The sequence below is a fragment of the Stegostoma tigrinum genome, chromosome 6 (genome assembly GCF_030684315.1).
Source record: "Stegostoma tigrinum isolate sSteTig4 chromosome 6, sSteTig4.hap1, whole genome shotgun sequence".
In the NCBI taxonomy this organism is placed as follows: domain Eukaryota; kingdom Metazoa; phylum Chordata; class Chondrichthyes; order Orectolobiformes; family Stegostomatidae; genus Stegostoma; species Stegostoma tigrinum.
The window spans coordinates 80,690,847-80,711,540 of NC_081359.1; the positions used below are offsets into that span (position 1 = coordinate 80,690,847).

Sequence of the window (20,694 nt, forward strand, 5' to 3'; positions counted from 1 at the left end):
AACGGACACTTATTATTCTATTGGGATAGTAGGAACTGCACATTCTGGAGAATCTGAGATCACATGGTATAAAGCTGGATGAACACAACAGGCCAAGCAGTATCAGAGGAGCAGAAAGGTTGATGTTTCGGATCGAGACCCTTCTTCAGAAATGGGGGAGGAGAAGGAGATTCTAAAAATAAATGGGGAAGGCAGATAGAAGATGGATGAAGAAGAGAGGAGATAGACGGTCAAAGAGGCAGGGATGGAGCCAGTAAAGGTGAGTGTAGGTGGGGATTTAGGGAGGTGATAGGTCAGTCCAGGGAGGATGGACAGGTCAAGGAGGCAGGATGAGGTTTGTGGGTAGGTGATGGGTGTGGGAGGAATGGTTAGGGAAGCGGGGACAAGCCAGGCTGGTTTTGCAATGCGGTAGGAGGAGGGCCCTATAATTATAATTGTAATTAAATTATAATTTTACTTTGGACACTACCGACCTTATATACTGTTAAGTAGTTTGAGTAAATTTTGTGTGCCAATGACGGTCTCCCTCAGGAGTTCAGTAAACCAGAATTTTGGGAGTCTTCTTTACCTGTGAAATTGATACTCACCAAAAGCAATAAATGGAAGTGTTAAAACAACACCCTTAAAGGCAGCTGCATGAAAATAATGAATAGCATTTAGGGATGGAAGAATAAGTTGAGCCAGAGTTGAATGAATGCTGGGCAGGGCATGATTGTTTGAGTTAATGCTGCCTTGTAAATAACACATTAATGACAATTGACCAAGAATAAATATTAACATTAGATGATAAGGATCCATGAGTTGTCCTGCTTATCATTTCACGGATATAGGGGCTAGCCTTTAAGAATTTCAAAAAAACTGAATAGATTGCACTTAATCCTACAAGAAAGGTTTAATTTACTTGGACATTTAAAAGTAGGGAAATGTTAGAGTTATCTGAAATTAGTGGAAAGAGATCGGTTAGAACAAATAAATGTAGAGGATCTTCTGCCTTTATCTATCATTTTGTGCAATTTCAATGGGCATCATTCAAAAATTTAACTTGCATGCATAAAATGCATTTTCACCTTTTATTTACAGGCAATTCATTTAAAAACATTTCCTAAAAGTAGTGGATTTTGAAACTGAGAAAACTGCTAGTTTTGCAAAAAACAATTCAAAACTACTGTTAAATATTTAACCCCTGGAAATTTAACATACTTAAGACCTCAAGACCCACATGTAAAGCTGGAGGCTACTGCATCAGCATAAAAGCAAAGTACTGCAAACACTAGAGATCTTAATGAAGACAGTGCTTGAGAAATCTGGTAGGCCTCTCCACAGATGCTGCCAGATCTACTGAATTTCTCCAGCACTTTCTATATTCATAACAATATATGGGAATTTTCCCAGCCTACACCTTTAAATTAATTCTCATTGAAATACAAAACAGTTCAACATTTATTTTAATTATACTTGATGGATCAAAATCCTGGCTGCAACCCAAGAACTGCAGTGTTTGAAGAAGATAGCTCACCACCATCTTCTCCAGGCCATTTCAACTTGGGCAAGAAAAGCTGGTCTCATCATCAGTAGCCATATCACATGAACCAATGGGAAAGTATGTGTTTGTTATGAAGGAAAGGTACTTTTTGTCAATTGTAGCCAAAACTAAACAGCCATTGTGGTTATAAACCTGAACAATTAATTTGCAAGGAAAAAGAAGAGAAATTAAAGTATTTGGCATATTTGAGATAGCTGGAACTATATTAAAGGAAAATTAGCATAAAGCTGACTGCTCTGCCCATGCCTAGACCCGAGTATTCTTTTCTCAGCCCCCCGTGTTTACTGTTATCTGATATTCAAGCACTGGGTCATATTGTTAGGCTTGATGTGCAGAAATTCTGTTTCCCTCAAGCAATTTCATGTCTGCAACAACGGAAATAGGTGGTGGCATAAAACTTGAGAACACAGCAGGAACAAAAATACTCATGAAGTCTGTTTCTTCAAATTTCTTGTGGATAGTATTTTCGGTGCTAGGTAATACATTTTTAATCTGGTTACCTTTTTGCTCAATGCAGAACATGGAAGAAGTGGCCCAAGGTGGATAACTTACCTACAATCAGCATAGAAAACTCTTTCCTGTCACCAAATGTCACCTGCATTCGATGGAAGGTACATGAAGACTGGGTTACACAGGTAACTGTCAATGTAGTCAGGAGTTGTAGAGTCAGAGTAATACAGCACAGAAACAGACCCTCTAGCTGATATCTATATAAATCCCAATTTATATTAATTTCAGCCTGGGTGGTAATAAGGTGTCGGGGAAGGGTGAAGGGTGAAGGTGTACAAGCAGGAGGGAAAATGGTAAATGGAGTACCCATTGTTTTCCCACCCCTGTCTCTGTTTGATTAAGCCAGTAGCGAGGATAGCCTACATGCCTGGAAGTTAATTGAATTTTACTAAGTGGTCAATTTGTGGCCACTTAAAGACCTCATCCCAATCACATTGGTATTCTACCAGCAGCAAATGAAGGTACTACACATGGAGTCACAACTTGGTGGAAGCAGGCAGACTCCCTAAAACTCATGGGGTCCCTTCTGGTTGGGTACCCCCACAGCCTTACTGAGTGACCCCTCCATGCTCTCATGATTGACCTTCCACCCCAGACCTCTAGCCCTAAATACTACATCCTACTGTTCAGTCACTTACATAGCTAGAATCTGCAAATAAATTACATGAAGGCAAATCACCACAGTTTACCTGCCTCAATGCAGTGGGTCAAGGCTTTCCTATGTTTTTTAAAAAATGTCTAAAGCCTTTAATCTCTGAAGAGGTCTTAAGGTAACAAGTTGAAGTAGTCTATTGCTTGGCAGAATTATGGGCCACTTAGACAATCTCAATTTAGATTAATATTGCCTTCCAATTCAGAAGAGTTCCATTGAGGAAATTATGGGAATTCAGGTCACCAAAGTGGGCAGCTCAAACTTCTTGATTCATGCCCCAAATCCAGTTCCCCATGGGCCCTCATACCTCCATGCCATCGCAAACCCAACTCATGCACACACCAACCTCCTTAATGGACCATTATATCTGCCATGATGCCTCATTGCTACTCATCTGCCATTAAAGACCATAAGATACTTGAGAAGAATTAGTCCATTCAGTCCACTGAGTCTGCTCCACCATTCGATCATGGCAGACATTTTTCTCAACCCCATTTTCCTGTCTTTTACCCATAACCCTTGATAACTTTGACCCCTTTCCTAATGAAGAGCCTATCTATCTTTATTTTAATTACACTCAGTGACTTGGCCTTCTGCAGCAATGAGTTCCAAAGATTAAGCCACCCTCTGGCTGGAGAAATTCCTCCTCCATCTCAGTTCTAAAGGATCATCCCTTAGCTCCGAGACTGTGCACTGGCATCCTACTAGAGGAACATTTTCTTCACACCCACTCTACACAGGCCTCTCAGTATTTTGTGTGTTTCAGTCAAGTCCATCCCCATTGCTCTAAAAACTCCATCGAGCCAGGGGTAGATCACAGGAACCATGTGGGGAGGAGTAAAATCTCCTAACAATCTAATACTTCAAAATATTTTGTTTTTGTTCAACCAAGCCAATAGAGCTCTTTCTACTACACACATGATAGCAAGGAAAAAAGCCCATTCATGAAACCCATTCAAAGCTTTTAAATCTCAAGTGATTATCCATTGTAAAAGCAAACAAACATCTACTCAGACCTCAAATCAATCACAGATAGTTTCCTGTCCCCAAGGTGCTGCATGGCCTGCTGTGTTCATCCAGCTCCACACCTTGTTATCTTGGATTCTCCAGTATCTGCAGTTCCTATTATCACAGATAATCCATTAACTGTCAACCAATCATGCAACATGTTGTCAAACAGTTTTGATAGAATGTTATTTTCTGGCAATCAAAGCTGTTGATTAGAGACGTTCTTTTGTTTCTTGCTGATAGCAGCAGCTGTTTTCCTCATGCCTAAAGAATAAGGATTTCCATTAAAAGTCAGATCATATCAGCTATACAGATCTTATCCACTCTTCAAAAGCATTTACATCCATTTAGTCAATTTCTGCCTCCCACACTGTATTAAGTTTAAAAAGTGATCTGTTTGAAATCAGCACAGATTCAATTGGTCCTGTTGATTTTAAGTCTCCCTTCTGTGTGAGTTACCCCCTGTCCCCTTTCCCCAAACTGGTAAAAGTTGAATGCATAATTTAATTGCTCTGTTCACATTTCTGTTTTTTTCAGATGAAATATTATGATGCAATTGGGTCAATTATTTCTTCCTCAAATCATGAAGCTACAGCTTTGGTAATAGGTAAATGAGCTTTTCAATACCAAATGCCTCTAAGGTGGCCTATTTTAAAGCTTCGTTGGCTGAATGAGGCTCACTAGAAAACATCTTAGTAAGAATAATAAGTGCAACATCAATCTCCAGTTCCAAGGAACACTAGACCAGAGCCACTCTGCAGAATATGCAAAAAGCTTTTCATAAATAGCTATTCAAAAAACTGTTACATTAGACTGTGTCTTATGGAACTATAGGACTGCAGGGTAGATTTTAGATCAGATTAGATGTGTACTGAGTGAGGTTTGTTATTATATGTGTTAGTGCTCCAGTGGAATCAGATGGAAATCACAGGATTATTGTTTATGATGGAGCAGAAAGAAAATATTGCCTATCCTATCACTGTTTCACCATTCCAGCTGCCCAGGAATGCAAGCCTCCCTTCCTCCACCTATAATATGAAACTGGCAGTGGAGTAGGCAGGGCCTGGTCGCTGGTGTTGTTCTGTGCTGCTGTCATTTAATGGAACATAGTGTGTCCTATTCCCATTCTGCATCATCACCCCTCCACCACCAGCCTTCTCCACTTCAGACACGTGGGGTCCAGTGATAGAGCATGAGGATATAATGTGGAGATTCTTCTGCATTTTTATTGCCTCTTTTTCAGTTCACATTTGCTGGTGATCGTTAGCTTTCATTAGTATTTAAGGTTACTGTAGGTTACAAAGCTTATTTGGAGTAGTTCAGTTTATTAACAATAAATTGGCCATAAACACAAATGAGTGAAGATATAATAAAGATGGCAACACAAGTGACATGCTGAGACTGTACGATATGGGAGTTTCTGGATGCCAGTATGATCCAGGACAAATACATCTACAAGTAGTGCTGCCTGTTTGAGGAGCTTCAACTCAGAGTTATTGAGGTGAATACTGAATCTCACAGTACGATAATACAGGGAAGGGAAAGTTATGTGGACCTTTTATTCCAAGAAATGGTCACACCTCATAGGATGGGATCTTCTGATTTTGTAAGTGGTCAGGGACAGGAGGGTGTGGCTGTGAGTGAGGTGAGTATGGTCTCTGAAGAGCTGGGAGCCTCAGCCTTTACAGTTCTGTAAGCCTTTATGGATAGAATGGTGACTGCACAGTGCTTAACCCAACTGACTGTAGCACTGTATACAGGAAGTCATTCAAGTCGGAATCATTGAAAGGAATGTAATGGTTGTAGGGAGCAGCATATTCAGGGATATTCAGGAATTTTTGCAGTCAGTGGCAAGAGTCCAAATGACTCTTATCTGCCCAGTTCCTGGCTTTGAGATATCAGCTCTTAGCTGGAGAAATGTTGCAGTGGGAGGTGAAAGCTTCAATGGCTGTGGACCATGTAGGTCCAGTGACATAGGTTAAACCAGGAAAGAGGTTCTGCTGCAGGAGTATAAGCATCTAGGGGCAAACTGAACATGAAGAAACTTTAAAGAAGTAATCTCTGGAACATCACCTGAGCCATGAACAAATGGATGACTGGTAAATCAGAGAGAGTGAGGGAGAGAAAGAGAGAGATAAATGTATGACTCAAAGATTGGTGAAAGACTGGGAAAAGAGTTTCGAATCCTGGGGCCAATACTAGGGAAGTGGGAAGAAAATTTTAATCAACCTGATCAAACATGTTATGACACACTTAGTTAAGGACAGAAAAACTGCAGATGCTGGAATCTAAGGTAGACAAACAGGAGGCTGGAAGAACACAGCAGGCCAGGCAGCTTCTGGAGGGAAGGAGCAGTCAATGTTTTGGCATCTCTGGAATGGGTAAGACTTGAACTCAGGGTTTCTGGCTAAAGGTGTGGACACTACCACAGCACAGTGAGGAATGTGGTGATATTTTAAATAAACCTGTTTAGCCACGTAAGCGAGACTTGACCGCAAGCCTCCTGGTTCACAGATAGACACTAACATTGTGCCACAACAGTCTGACTAATGAAGTTGGAGCGGTTTCTAACCAACCAGTCCAGACATGCTGTTACACACTCTGGAGTGGGCAAGACTTGAACCCAGACCTTCTGTCTCCAGGCTAGGGACATTACTACTGTGCCACATTGGGGTCCCCCTAGGGAGGTGGACCTATTTTTATAATCAACCTGTTCGGAGAACAGGTGAGTCTTGAACCCAGGACTTTCAGTCCAGGGATAGGGATATTTCTACTGAGCCACAAGACGGCCCCTTAGGAGGTGGAAACTGTGCTGATGAGATAGCCTACACTACAGGGATCAGTTCTTGCAAATTGTACAGAAGGGTCAGAAGCTTTGAATAATAGGGGGAAGGGATCAAGTGAAGGGAGATATAGTCAAGGGAAACAGCGATGCAATGGAGCCGAGAGCAGCAATTTGGATAATGATTACAAGTGTTTCAGAAAAAGACAGACAAATAAATGTAACAGTCGTCAGCAGATAAGGCCAGAGATTGAAAAATGCTTTAATAAAAACAGAATTCAAAGCCTTTTGTCTGAATGCGCACAGCATTTATAACAAAAGGCATAGATTTTTGGGTCTAACGGCAATAAATATACATATGACCCGATCGGTATTATAGAGACATGGTTGAAAGTTGACTGGCTGGATCTGAAAGGACATTTGACATATTGGAATGATCATGCTATAAAGTGTAAAGGGAGGAATGTGCTGATAATCAAGACCTACCAGTCACACCATTTGTATCAGTGTGCTGATTCAACCATTAAAATGGCCAGTCAATTCCCTTTTTGCACTATTGTCCAGAATGAGAATCTTCCATCAACTCCTCTAATAAGCACAATGTAATCCAATTTATTATAGCACAAACGTATTTGTAAAGCATTGGCAAATATTGGTTAACATTTAAAATGTAATCCAATATGAGAACAATCTCCTCCAAGCCCAAATAAACACACTCATTCAGCTGAAAGGATGACAGACTCTGCGGAGACCTTTTTTTCAAAGGAGCGAAGCAGTTCTAATGGCCAAGTCTATGAAAACAAAGGCTAAAATTTAATTAGCTTTAACAGTTTACCAGTTTCTTGTCATGAGTGGCCTTCCCATGGGGAGGCCAATTGGGGCCCTGTTGAGTGAACACTTAAGGGGCCAGTTAATGGCCTCAGCGCAACTAGTGATGGGCAGTGGACTTACCTTCATCTGATGAGGCTACTCAGTCAATCCTGTTGTGTTTGTCTGCAGACTTGGAGGGTGTGTCCCTCACTAACAGGCACTCAGTGCCTGACCAGAAGGCCACAGCACTGGGAAGGTGACCTCACAGAAAGCCAACCCTCTGCCCTTGCTGTAGTCCAGATTCCCTTGGAATCACAATCCTACCCCTTATCTGATTCCAGGACTGTTACTTTTGCCATTCAGCCTCTTGGATTTCACGACTGCCTTCACTCTTGCAAAAGAAGCGCCCTGGTGTAGTTTCCCTGGGACGTTACAGATAGGTAATGGAATTCTTCTTGATTTCAAAAATCCTGCCAGGAACTCTCAATGCATCAGAACAGCTTTGATGCTGAATTCTGAGTTAGCATCCGGGCAGTGTTGGTCTCAGCTCGAACACTACCGTTAGGACTGATCTCTTGCACTGGTGTGTTTCTAGGGCAAGAATGAGAACTAGTGGATTTGGGGTTACAGCAAGAGAAGCAGTTCATTCATGGGTCTTGAAAAGAAAGGGGAACCTTCTATTAGCTGCTGGAAGCAGAGGCATTAGAAAATATAAAGGTGAAAATAAAACCTTTTTGATTTGCTTTGATTTATTATTGTCACATATACTTAGGTGTTTTGTCTGCAGTGCAGGCAGATTATACCATATAAAATGCATTAGGGTAATAAAACAGAGCGAAAAAACAAAGAAAGTGACAAAGACTCTTGATGGGAGTAGTTAGCATGAGAATGGTGAATATTAAAAGAGATAAATTGGATGAATGTATATGTTTTCCCTGGACTAAAATATACAATGTTTGATGCTTTGTTGATAAATTCATTGGTATCATTTAACAATATTTATTTTCATCACTTCAAATTTTACTTCAGTTTGAAAATCTGAATTATTCTAATTTGAGTATAATTCTGGATTAGAAACAAAATTGACAATTGCTCATGACTAACAATTGGAAGAAACATAACTGATGCTAAAGAAACATTGGATTTTCCATAGATAACAAGCTGTAGAGCTGAATGAACACAGCAAGCCAAGCAGCATCATAGGAGCAGGAAAGCTGACGTTTCGGGCCTAGATTTTTCTGAAGAAGGATCAAGGCCTGAAAGGTCAGCTTTCCTGCTCCCATGATGCTGCTTGGCCTGCTGTGTTCATCCAGCCCTACGCCTTGTTATCTTGGATTCTCCAGCATCTGCAGTTCCGACTATCTTTGGATTTTCCATTTCCTGTTTGTTTGCTATATTCTGTAACTTGCATGTCTGTCTGTTTTTTTTGTAAATTCTAATTATTTTCTTCATTGAATGGTTGAAGGTTGCACTACTGGAACCACTAACTTGGAAAAACAGATGAAAGAATTGAAGGAATGCTGGAAAGAGGGAAAAGGCACAAAGAGTCATAGTGCTCCTGGCATTCCTCAGAAAAGGCTTGAGTGTGATCAGTCTGTATTCCGTATTCACAAAGGTGTAAAAACATTTGACTTCTGTAAGAAGAACAATCTGCTTGTAACGGGTGGAATTGACAGGATTGTGCGTATGTGGAACCCCTATGTTCCTGGGTAAGTTGGCCCTGAAAACTTGGTATTAATATCCTCCCACATTGATGTGTATTGGTCCATATAGCCTTCTGCAAAAATTATATTTCTCCTTCCTTTTGAGGGATGTGGGTGTTGCACTGGCATGGCTTGCTTTTGTAGCTTATCCCTCATTGTCCTTGAACTAGCGTCTAGCTTGGCCATTTCAGAGAGCACTTGGAGTCTATTGTGTTACTGCGGATCTGGAACTATATGCAGGCCATGGCAGGTAAGGTCGGCTGATTTCCTTCCCTAATGACATGGAGACAAGTTTTCAATCCCGGATGTGTGATTTGAATTCTAAATTCCACCAGCTACTATGATGGAATTTGAACAGTTGCCCTGAAATGTTAACCCAGGCCTTTGGAACGCTACCCCAGTGATGTTGCAACTATGCTGTTATTTTTTGCTCAAGGATTCATTTATTGTTCTACCATAGAATGAAAAGTCAATGGTTGATTTTTTAGTTTAATATACGTAAAAGCATAATGAAGGGAATCAAATGTTTTGGAATGACAGAAGGAAATACATTTAAATTAAAAATGCAATGTTTGGAGAACGAGGCGATTCAAGAATGCAGGATGATAAACTGCTTTTGTTGCATTGTAAAAATAGCCAGAAAGAATATGTTGTAAGTTTGCTGCATCTCGCAACCATAGTTATTCCATCCCCTGTTCCAAAGGCCTGTACTCCCCCCACTAAACTTGTAGTCAATAAATGTGGTTTTCAAAAAAGAAAACAAACTGAATTAATAATTACACCCTGTTCTTAATTGTGGAGAAGTGAAGTTGTATTTTGCAACACTGCTAATATGCACTCCTGTTCAGGGAGGGAGGGACATGGAAAGCAGGAAGCTATTGGCTAATTAGCACAAGGTGTCCTTGGGAAAATGCGAGAGTACATTCTTAAGGAAGAAATGGTGAGGCATTTAGAATAGCTTACAAAATCAAACAGAGACTGCATAGTTTTGTGAAAGTGAAATCATATTTGGCAGATTTACAAGAGTTATTTTTTAGACTATAACAAGCAGATGTAATCATACCCATGGACTTGCAAAAGGCAGGACAAACCCAAGCAAACCAATTACTGCCCCATTAGTCTATTCTTGGTCACCAGTAAAGTGATGGAAGGTGTCATCAATAGTGCTATCAAGCAGCACTTGCTCAGCAATAATTCTACACAGTGACGTCCAGTTAGGTTCTGCCAGGGCCACTCAGCCCCTGACCTCATTTCAGCCTTCGTTCAAATATGGACAAAAGAACTGAATTCCAGAGGAGACGTGAGAGTAACGTCCCTTGGCATCAAGGTTGCATTCAATTGAGTGTGATCTCAAAGGGCCCTAGCAAAACTGAACTCAATGGGTATTGGGGGCTAAACCCACCACTGCTTGTACTCATACATACCCGTAGGAAGGTGATTGTGGTTGTTGAGGTCAGTCACCTCAGCTCCATAACATCTCTACAGGAGTTCCTCGGGATAGGGTCCTCGGCCCAAACATCTACAGCTGCTTCATCAATGAAGATCAGATATAGGGTTGTTCACCGATGATTGCACAATGTTCAGCATAATTCAAAAGTCCTCAGATACTGAAGCAGTCCATGTTCCAATGCAGTCAGATCTGGACAATATCCAGGCTCAGGGTGGCAAGTGGCAAGTGATGTTTGCAGCACACAAATGCCAGGCAATGATCACCTCCAATAAGAGGCAATCTAACCATTGCCCCTTGATATTCAATAATGTTACAATCACTGAACTCCCCACGATCGACATCCTTGGGGCTACCATTGACTAGAAACTCAACTGGACCCACTTCATTAAACACAGTGGCTACAAGAGCAGGTCAGAAGCTAGGAATACTGTGGCAGGTCGCTCACCACCTGACTCGCCAGAGCCTGCCTACCATTTACAAGGCACAAGTCAGAATGTGATGGAATACTCCCCACTTGTCTGCCTGAGTGCAACATCAATCAAGAAGGTTGGCACCATCCAGAAAAAAGCAGCCCAGTTGATTGGCACCACATCCTCAAGCATCCATTCACTCCACCACTATCACTGAGTAGCAGCAGTGTAGACTATCTGCAAAAAGGAATCCAGAAATTCACCAAAGATCCTTAGGCAGCACCTTCCAATTCCATGGTTGCTTCTATCTAGAAGGATGAGGCAGCTGATATTAGGGGAACACTACTACCTGCAAGATTTCCTCCAAGCCACTTACTGTCCTGACTTGTTGGGTCAAAATCCTGGAATTCCCTCCATAACAGCATTGTCAACCCTACAGCATGTGGACTGCAGCGGTTCATGATGACAGTTCACCACTTCTCATGGGCAGCTAAGATGAGCAATAAATGCTGGCTTGCCAGTGATGCCCTGTCCCATGAGTGAATATAAAATAAGTTGATAAGGGAGAAGTGGCAGATGTAGTGTATTTAAATTTTTAGAAGTCACTTGATAAGGTGCCACATAACCGATTATCTCACAATATAGAAGTTCGCCGCATTGAGGGGGATTGTTTTTAATATGGATTGAAGATTAGTTAATAGACGAAAGATGGAGAATCAGGATGAATGGATCCTTTTCGGTTTGGAAAATGTAACTACTGAGTGCCATAATGATCTGTCATGGGGCTTCAATTATTTATTGTCAATCTTAGTAACATGAAGGAGGAAGAAGAGTGTAATGTATCTATCTATCTTTGTTGATATAAAAAGAGGTGGAAAGGCATGTTATAATGAGGGCATAAGGAATCTGCAAGGGGACTACATAAGTTGAGTGAGAGGGCAAAAACTTTGTAGATGTAGGAAAGTGTGAGGTTATGCACTTGGGCAGGAAAAGTCAAAGGCAGACTATTATTTAAATGGAGAGAAAGATGTCATAAAATATGATGCAGAGGAATTTGGGTGTTTTTGTATGCGAAACACAAAATGTTAGCATGCAGGAGCAGCAAGTACGTCAGAAGGCAAATGGAATTGTAGCCTTTCTTGCTAGGGGTTTGGAGGTTAAAATTAAGGAAGTCTTGTTGGAACAGTACCAGGTGTTGAGGAGGCCGCAGCTTGAGTTCTGTGTATGGTTTTGGACTCATATTTAAAAAGGAATGTACTGGCGTTGGAGGCTGTTCAATAAAGATTCACTAGGATGATTCCTGGGACGAAAATGTTCACCTATTTCCCATGGCCTATCCACCTAAACTGCACATCTTTGGACTGTGGGAGGAAACCTGTGCTGACGCAGGAAGAATGTGCAAATTCTCAAATACAGTGACCCAAGGATGGAATTGAATCTGGGTTCCTAGCACTGAGCCACTGTACAGTATCTTAAAAGAAGAATGAAAAATAAAGCATCAGAAGTTTTGATGTAGCTAAGTACCAAAACTGAGAACCTTGGCAATTCAAAACATGGCCACCATTGATGAAACTATGACACTTGGGATGTTCAAGAGGTCAAAATTAGATGAAGACAGGTATCTTGTGGGATTGAGATACTGGAAGGTCTGAAAACAAGGTTGAAAACAAGAATTTCAGATTGATGTGTTGCTTGTAAGGGTGTCATTGTTAGCCAGCAAACTCAGGGGTTAGGGCCAGCAGCAGATATAAACTGCTTCTCAAATGGCTAGGAGGGAAGGGTGATCCCCAGTCCACTCCCAATTATCTCCCTAATGACACTAACCATGGTATAAACCAAGGTCTGAGAGTAAATCTGCTATGTTCCAGTATTGCTGGGACTGGTATACAACATAATAATACCCAAGAGGAGAATTTGCTGAAATTTCTGTGATACCATAAGCTTTTATTTTGTTCCTGGTTTAGTGTTTTATGAACTTTTAATGCATTCTTATTAAAGGAAAAGTGCAAAGTATGAAAAAATGGACTGCATTTATTATATTGTGTTGGCCGTACCCATTTATCATGTATCTATTTGTTCAAAGGAAACCTACTGGCTTGTTGAGAGGCCATTGTGCTCCAATCTTCTCTCTGTACATCTCCACTGATGACAATAAGCTGTTTTCTGTCTCCACTGACAACACAGTGAAGGTTTGTAAACCAAGGGCATGACGTCTTACCTTATGATGTCAATTATGTTCTGTTCCAGCGTGCTTGTGTTGATGCATGTGTGGTGATCCTGAATTATTTTCATGTGTTTCTGCTTTTGATTAAAGTAGCACAACTACTAGCCACTGCTTTGCAGAGATGTGCAGTAAGTAAGATTCAGATATGAATACCGTAGGAATAATCCCCTAGCAGTAAAAGGGGAGATGAGTTGAGGTGAGCACTCTCACCATTCTCTAAACAACCCTAATTACATTATCAACTTCACCGTAAAATGAAATGTAGTAGGTGTGCGAAAGATGAAAAAAAATCACACTGATGTTACAACTCATTCCTTGGGCCAAGTTATCTGTTAAAACTATCATTAATTTTTCTGAGATGTAGTAATTTCAAAATATTTTATGAAGTTTATGAATAGCGGACTCTAGATTAAATGGGTCTAATTTGTTCACTTGGAAATTTTTTTCTGTTTCTAGATCTGGGATATTGAGGACCAAAGTTGCTTGTACACAGCCAATTCAAAAGCCAGTCGAATTAAAGGAGATGTATCTGCATGTCACTATGTCCCAGGTCTCAAAGGACTTTGCATCGCTGCAGAAGGTGTTGCGCTGCTCCATCTAAGGATACAGTGAGCCACTTTGAACATAGAAATATAGAAACTAGGAACAAGAGTATGCCATTCAGTCTTTCAAACCTGCTGTGCCACTCCATATGATCATGGCTGAGCTTCTGTCTCAATGCCATGTTCCTGCTTTCTCCCCATACGCTCTGATGCCTCCAATATCTAAAACTGTATCAACCTCTTTCTGGAATATATTGAGTGACTTAATGTCCAGTGCCTTCTGTGGGACACAATTCCACAGGTTCTCTACCCTTTAAGTGAAGGAATATTTTGTCATCTCAGCGCTAAGGGACCTACCTCATATCTTGAGACTGTGGCCTCTGGTTCGAGACTCTCCAACCACAAAAAATATTCACCCTGCTCTAGTCTGTCCAGCCCTGTTAGAATTTTGTATATCCCTAGCATCAGCCTTATACACCTCTACTGCACTTCTTGTATGGCAAGTACATCCTTTCTTAGGCAGGGAAACCAAAACCGCATTAATTCTCACCTCACCAAGACCCTATTTTAACACAGTAACACATCTTCATATCCAAACTCAAATCCTCCTGCAATACAGACAAAAGAACATTTGCCTTCCTAATTGCTTGCTGCCCCTGCCTATCTACTTTCATTGTCTGAGTACAGAACCCTTTGTACATCCACACTTACCAACATATCACTATGTAAATAATATTGTGCCTTTTTGCTTTTTCACACTAAAGTGTAGAGCTTGACATTTATCCACATACTGCATCTAGTGTTGCCCACTTGCTCAACTTCTCTAAATCACTTTGTATCCTCTTCACAACTCACAAACACACTCAGTTTTGTGTCATCAGCAAACTTGGAAATGTTGCATTTTGTTCCTTCATATATACTATATATAGCAGGGTCTCAAGCCCAGATTACCCCACTGCCTGCCACTTGGAAAAAGACCCGTTTACTCCTCCGTTTCTTGTCTGTCAACCAATTCTCAGTTTATACCAATATGTTACCCTCTTGCCCATGTGTTTTAATTTTGCCCACTAGCCTCTTATCTGGGACCTTGCCAAAAGCCTCCTGAAAATATTAGAGATCATTGCCTAAAGATCAGCCTAAGGCTGTAGTTTTGGTCCTGAAGAGTGTCCCATCTGCCTCGAATTATTCTGCAAGACTGTATGCCTCACAGTGGGCTGCATGGGCCACTAACTGGTGAGTCTGAACAAATGGCACGTTGCCTCAAATTTATGCAACCAGCAGAGTACTGACTGTATTCGACCAACCATACTTACAAAACTCAGAACATAAGGACCAATATTAGACGTGATTCTGTGGTGGAATAGCACTTACCTAGCAATCTCTAAAATGTTAACAATTCCATGAACAATCAGTTTAAATTGATCTGATAGGCTCACGCATATGCGGTGTGACATTACTGCACAAGCAATGTAGTGATGGCAGCCATGTCGTCAGAGATTCATTCTGGTTTAGGGATATTTGTAGCAGTAATTGCACCCACTTGTACTTGCCATTTTGTTTGCCATCTTTGTGTTTATATCAGTCATTCCATCCCATTATTTGAAACACAACTGTTCCAGACTGCCACCTAGTGCTGATGATATGTTGATTATTTCAAATAATCAGAGAGGATTGATTGATGACTCAGCTGGAGTGGAGAGAGATTTGGATTTGCAGGAAGAAAGGTTTAAAGAAGACCAAATTAGACCATGAAACACATGGTTAATTGTGAGGTCAACTGAATGGCCCATTTCCTGATGCTGTTTTGCATCTGATTTTAATTATGGAAAGCTCACTCCATATGTTTAATGCACTATTTCTGCAAAAACTGAATTAGGTCAAGAGCACATTATATTTTTCATTATGGCAAAATGAGGAGTGCTTGTGCCTGTTATGAATTTAGACCATAACTGGTAAGGGAAGAGTAAGGAATGTTAAAATGTAGGTTTTACAGTGAAGATGATCAGTTCACAGTTCGGAAGATGCAGGAGTTTATTCTGTAGCTCAACGCTGTAATTATCTGGAAGAAATTGGCAGGATATGGTATCTTCACTCAAGGGAAACCACTTGGGTCAAATTTCACTAATTTGGGATAAATTATGGTCAGCTTTATTTATGTTGAGACAATTGAAGTTGTTTCACTTAGAACTGAGACTTCCATTCCCATTAATCCTTTGCTATTTCATTTTCCAAATTCCAACAGTGAAAGCTCATGCTAATTATAATTATTCCCATGTTTGCTTTTTGTGCTTATGTTTAACTTTATAAATTACTCATATGCATAAAGGAATGTGAGTAAGTTGAGCAGGAATAAAGAGCATAGACAAGAATAAACTAAGAAGTCATTGATGGAAAGGTTAAAAATAAAGTAAATGGAATTAAAATTACAAATGAACTGAAATATCTGTGCAGCAATGTATGCTATGGACCAAGTCTTTAGGTGACACCAGGAAAACCCACCTGCATATCATGAAATAACTTCACATACTACTCTGTCCTTTTGATGCAAGGATCAAGTTCACACTGCATTTTGTGATGAAGAACATGCAAGGAGTGTGGATACAGAGGTGGACTGTCAGATTTTAAAACACCAGATCTCACTAGGAACTGTATTGCTGTTCCTTCATAGTTGCTAGGTCGATATCATGGAGCTCTCTCTGAGTTGTGAGTATCGCTATACCACAAAGACTGCAGTGGTTCAAGAAGGCTTATGGTACTTTCTGGATGCACCATTCTGTAGCATTGTTAGATCTGTTTTGAAATCTGGTCATGTAGCATAGTGGTAGTGCCACTCAACATAATGAAGGGTATCTTCATTGTGAATATGTCCCCACAAAGATTGTACAGTGATCTTGCCTCCCAATATTGCCATGGACAGATGATTCTATGACTGGCGAGAATGAAGTCAAGTAAGTTTTTCTTTTGCTTGTTGTTTTTCACACTACCTGTTGCAAACCCAGTTTAGTAGCTACTTGACAGCTCAGTAAGTCGTGGTGCTGCTGAGCCACTTGGTGGTCGAATTTGAAGTCTCCCACCCAGACTACATTGTGTAGCCTTGCTACCCTCTGTGCTTCCTCCAAATGGTGTTCAACCTGGAGGAATACTGATTCATCAGCCAAGGGAGGGCAGTAGATGATAATCAGGCTGTTTCCTTGCCCATGTTTGACCTGATGCTATGACAGTTCATGAGGTCTGGAGTCCATGTTGAGGACTTGCAGGGCAGATCCACTGTCAGTGAAAATCCATAACATTGGGAATGGTGGGAAGGCTGGGAATTTGGATTTGGGAGCCAATCACCATTTTAAAGGCACTATCCAACATATTTCAGCCAATGTTGCAATGAGAAAGACCATCATACCTAGAGCAGGGCAATATCACATTGTACTAGATCCTCATCCTTGCATTTCAAGAGGACTTGCAGGATGAACACTTCCCTAATTTGAGGAACGTAATGAATAAGGTTACCTCAATATTGCTTTTAAATGAAATACCAAAATGAAATACTGAGCCAATGTTTCATGTTTGTTCTATTTCTCTGATATTCTACAGACCTCAGGCCAAACCAGACCACATCTGTTCCCATAATGAGCCAGCTCTCTGCTGTAAATATAGTCATGAGTTCCGGCAGGTTGTCACTTGTTCAGAAGGATCTGTAAGTTAGTGTTTTGGTAAATAATTGTAGTAGCACCTACTGATACTGTCGATTGTGATTTTTGAAAAAAAGCTTCTACGGTACTGAAATATAAAATAAAACTGTACTTTAAATAAAAAGCAGAAATATTGAAGGCGCTGAAAAGTAACAAAATGATCTTGCACATAATCCAGGGAACAAGACAGAGAAAACAGGAAAATACATGTTCAAGCTCGATTGATAAATGCTGCAGATGCTAGAAATCTGAAATGAAAGCAGAAAATGTTACAAAAATTCAGTAGGTCAGGCTGCATCTGTAGAAGTTCATTTTCAAGTTCATGACCTTTCATCCATTTGGGAAAACAGGTCATTAACCTGAAATAACAAGTTGTAGAGCTGGATGAACACAGCGGGCCAAGCAGCATCAGAGGAGCAGGAAAGCTGATGTTTCAGGCCTAGACACTTCTTCAGAAAAATCTTTTTCTGAAGAAGGGCCTAGGCCTGAAACATCAGCCTTGCTGCTTCTCTGATGCTGCTTGGCCTGCTGTGTTCATCCAGCTCTACACCTTGGTATCTCAGATTCTCCAGCATCTGCAGTTCCTACTATTTCATTAACCTGAAACGTTGGGCATGAATTTTGCCTTAAAGGCAAGTAGAGGGAGTTGAGTTTCCTGGCTTGGTATGTCCAATTCAGGAAAAAGACAGACTGACTTAAGAGACATTTGCTGACATAATCCTAAGGCTATCATTATGACATTACCGCTGCTGGATTACTCCTGCAGTATGCTGCTATCACAACAATGGGGATCACAATTTAATTGATGCATCAGTATGTTATTAATTGATTATCTGTCTTTGTAGGCTTGTGATTACAAACCTGTTTGTTCCTTTTAATAAGGAATTGTACACTTGAGGGAGTTTTAAAGTTTTGAATGGGCTTTTGTGCATGTGAGTTTATTTTAAAGGAAAGGAGGAGCAGCTGATATTACGCAAATTCAGAAGTCTTCTACAGCCATGTAAGTAGTACAAGAATGCCGAGAGAGGGATGGGAGCAATTAGGGAACAACAAGGGGACCTACACATGACATACGAAAGAACGTAGGAGCAGAAGTAGGCAATTCAGCCCAGAGTCTGCTCTGCCTTTCAATCAGGGGATCATAGCTGATCTGATAATCTTAACTTTTCTCCATACCATTGATTCCTTACTGATTAAAAAAAATGTCTGGCTTAGCCTTGAAAATACATAATGATCCAGCCTCAAAATATATTGCATGTCATCATGAAAGGATTAGTAGTTGAGATAATAAATGATAAAGAAGGGGGATTAGAAAGACTGATGGTATTTCAAGTTACCGAGACTGGATGAGACAGATTCCAAATTGCTGAGAGAAATTGACCATGGCCTTTTAAAAATCTTCAGGACTGGAGATTTTCAAATGTCACACCCTATTTTACATTCTCCAGATTATAAATGATAAGTAATATAATGGTCAAAGGAACATTTTATATTCTAAATGTAGCATCCCTACAGTGTGGATGCAGGCTCTTTAGCCCATCAAATCCATTCCAACATCCAAAGAGCATCCCACCCAGACCCACTCCATCATTGTAATCCTGCATTTCCCATGGCTAATCCACCAAGCCTGGAAACTATGGGCAATTTAAAATGGATAATCTACCCAAATTGCACAAGTTTAAATTGTGGGGAGAAACCAGAGCACCCGGGGGAAACTGATGCAGACACAGGGAGAATGTGCAAACTCCACACAGACAGTCGCTTGAAGATGGAATCAAACCCAGTTTCCTGGCACTGTGAAGCAGCAGTGCTAACCACTGAACCACTGTGCCGCCCCTATGTAAAATAGTGCAACCACAGGAATCCATGAAAAACAGATAGAGTTGTGATTTTTCAAACCCCAAAGCAGTAAGATTACCTCAGGAAGTGACAGAGGTGATTCATTGTAGATCAGTGACTCTGGTGTGGTGCCCTACATGATAAAATGTTGACCTTATTCTATTATCCTACTATTTTGCGGGTGCTTGACCATAGAGCAATTAGAAATGTGTAACAAACAGATTTCACTTAAACCCAGCTCCCCGCAGGTGCACATGTGGGTGGCTGTGGCTGTTCACAGCAAAGTAAAGTTAGACATAGTATTGTGAGCAATGCCACACAAGGTCTGTTGATATATAACAAATTTGAAAAGTTAAGAGTGAACTTATATTTTGGAGAAATCAGTTAATGCCAGGAGTAACAAAATGAAACAAAATTATTTCTGCTTTCTTCAAGGTGGTCAAAGTCTGGGACCTTTATACAGGAAAGCTTATATTTGAATTTAGTGGAGCTCATGGTGATTCTGCTATTTGCTGCATGACGTTTGATGAAAGTGGAAGGAGGTAAGGATTTGCTACTTTTTACATATCCATTCCTTGTTGACTGGTCTAGCAATATGGAAGCTCATAATTTTTTTTATAATGTAGACTTATTACAGGAGGAAGAGATGGATGTTTGAAGATCTGGAATCATAATAATGGCCACTGTTTAAGAATATTAAGGAAAGGTAAATTATGTCAAAAAAGCTGAAAGGTCTCTTTTTAAGCATTTAGATTTCATACCATGGACAATATAGATACTTTTAAAGATGATGATAACATCCTGTAGGATATTACATGAATTACACTATACTGCTAAAGTATGAAGAAGGAGGCCTTCAATAACCCTCCACGAGAATCATACCCATGTGACAATGGATGCACTGGCTCAACAACAACAGGTGCTGGAGTAGGCCATTCGGCCCTTCGAAACAGCACCACCATTCATTATGATCATGGCTGATCATCCACAATCAGTATCCTGTTCCTGCCTTATCCCCATAACCCTTGATTCCACTATCCGTAAGAGCTCTATCCATCTCATTCTTGAAAGTATCCAGAGTCTTGGCCTCCACTGCCTTCTGGGGCAGAGCATTCCATATGTCCACCACTCTCTGGGTGAAGAAGTTTTTCCTCAACTCTGTTCTGAATGGCCTACTCCTTATTTTTAAACTGTATCCTCTGGTTCTGGACTCACCCATCAGTGGAAACATGCTTCCTACCTCCAGAGTGTCCAATCCCTTAATAATCTTATACATCTCAATCAGATCCCCTCTCTTCCTTCTAAACTCAAGTGTATACAAGCCCAGTCGCTCCAAACTTGCAACATATGATAGTCCCACCATTCTGGGAATTAACCTCGTGAACCTATGCTGCACTCCCTCAATAGCAACAATGTCCTTCCTCAAATATGGAGGCCAAAACTGCGCTTAATACTCCAGGTGCGGTCTCACCAGGGCCCTGTACAGCTGCAGAAGGACCGCTTTGCTCCAATAATCAATTCCTCTTGTTATGAAG

General features: G+C 40.7%; 1 protein-coding gene across 1 annotated transcript in view; it reads left to right on the plus strand.

Moving 5' to 3' along the window:
• wdr95 (WD40 repeat domain 95) overlaps positions 1–20,694 on the plus strand; it is a 120,118-nt gene that overhangs the window by 61,583 nt on the left and 37,841 nt on the right. The window contains exons 12-19 of the mRNA XM_048533637.2: positions 2,061–2,178; positions 4,251–4,320; positions 8,771–9,014; positions 12,952–13,057; positions 13,549–13,700; positions 17,223–17,325; positions 19,595–19,701; positions 19,786–19,865. Of these exons, the coding sequence (XP_048389594.2) occupies positions 2,061–2,178; positions 4,251–4,320; positions 8,771–9,014; positions 12,952–13,057; positions 13,549–13,700; positions 17,223–17,325; positions 19,595–19,701; positions 19,786–19,865 (980 nt within the window). The remainder of the gene's footprint in view (positions 1–2,060; positions 2,179–4,250; positions 4,321–8,770; positions 9,015–12,951; positions 13,058–13,548; positions 13,701–17,222; positions 17,326–19,594; positions 19,702–19,785; positions 19,866–20,694) is intronic.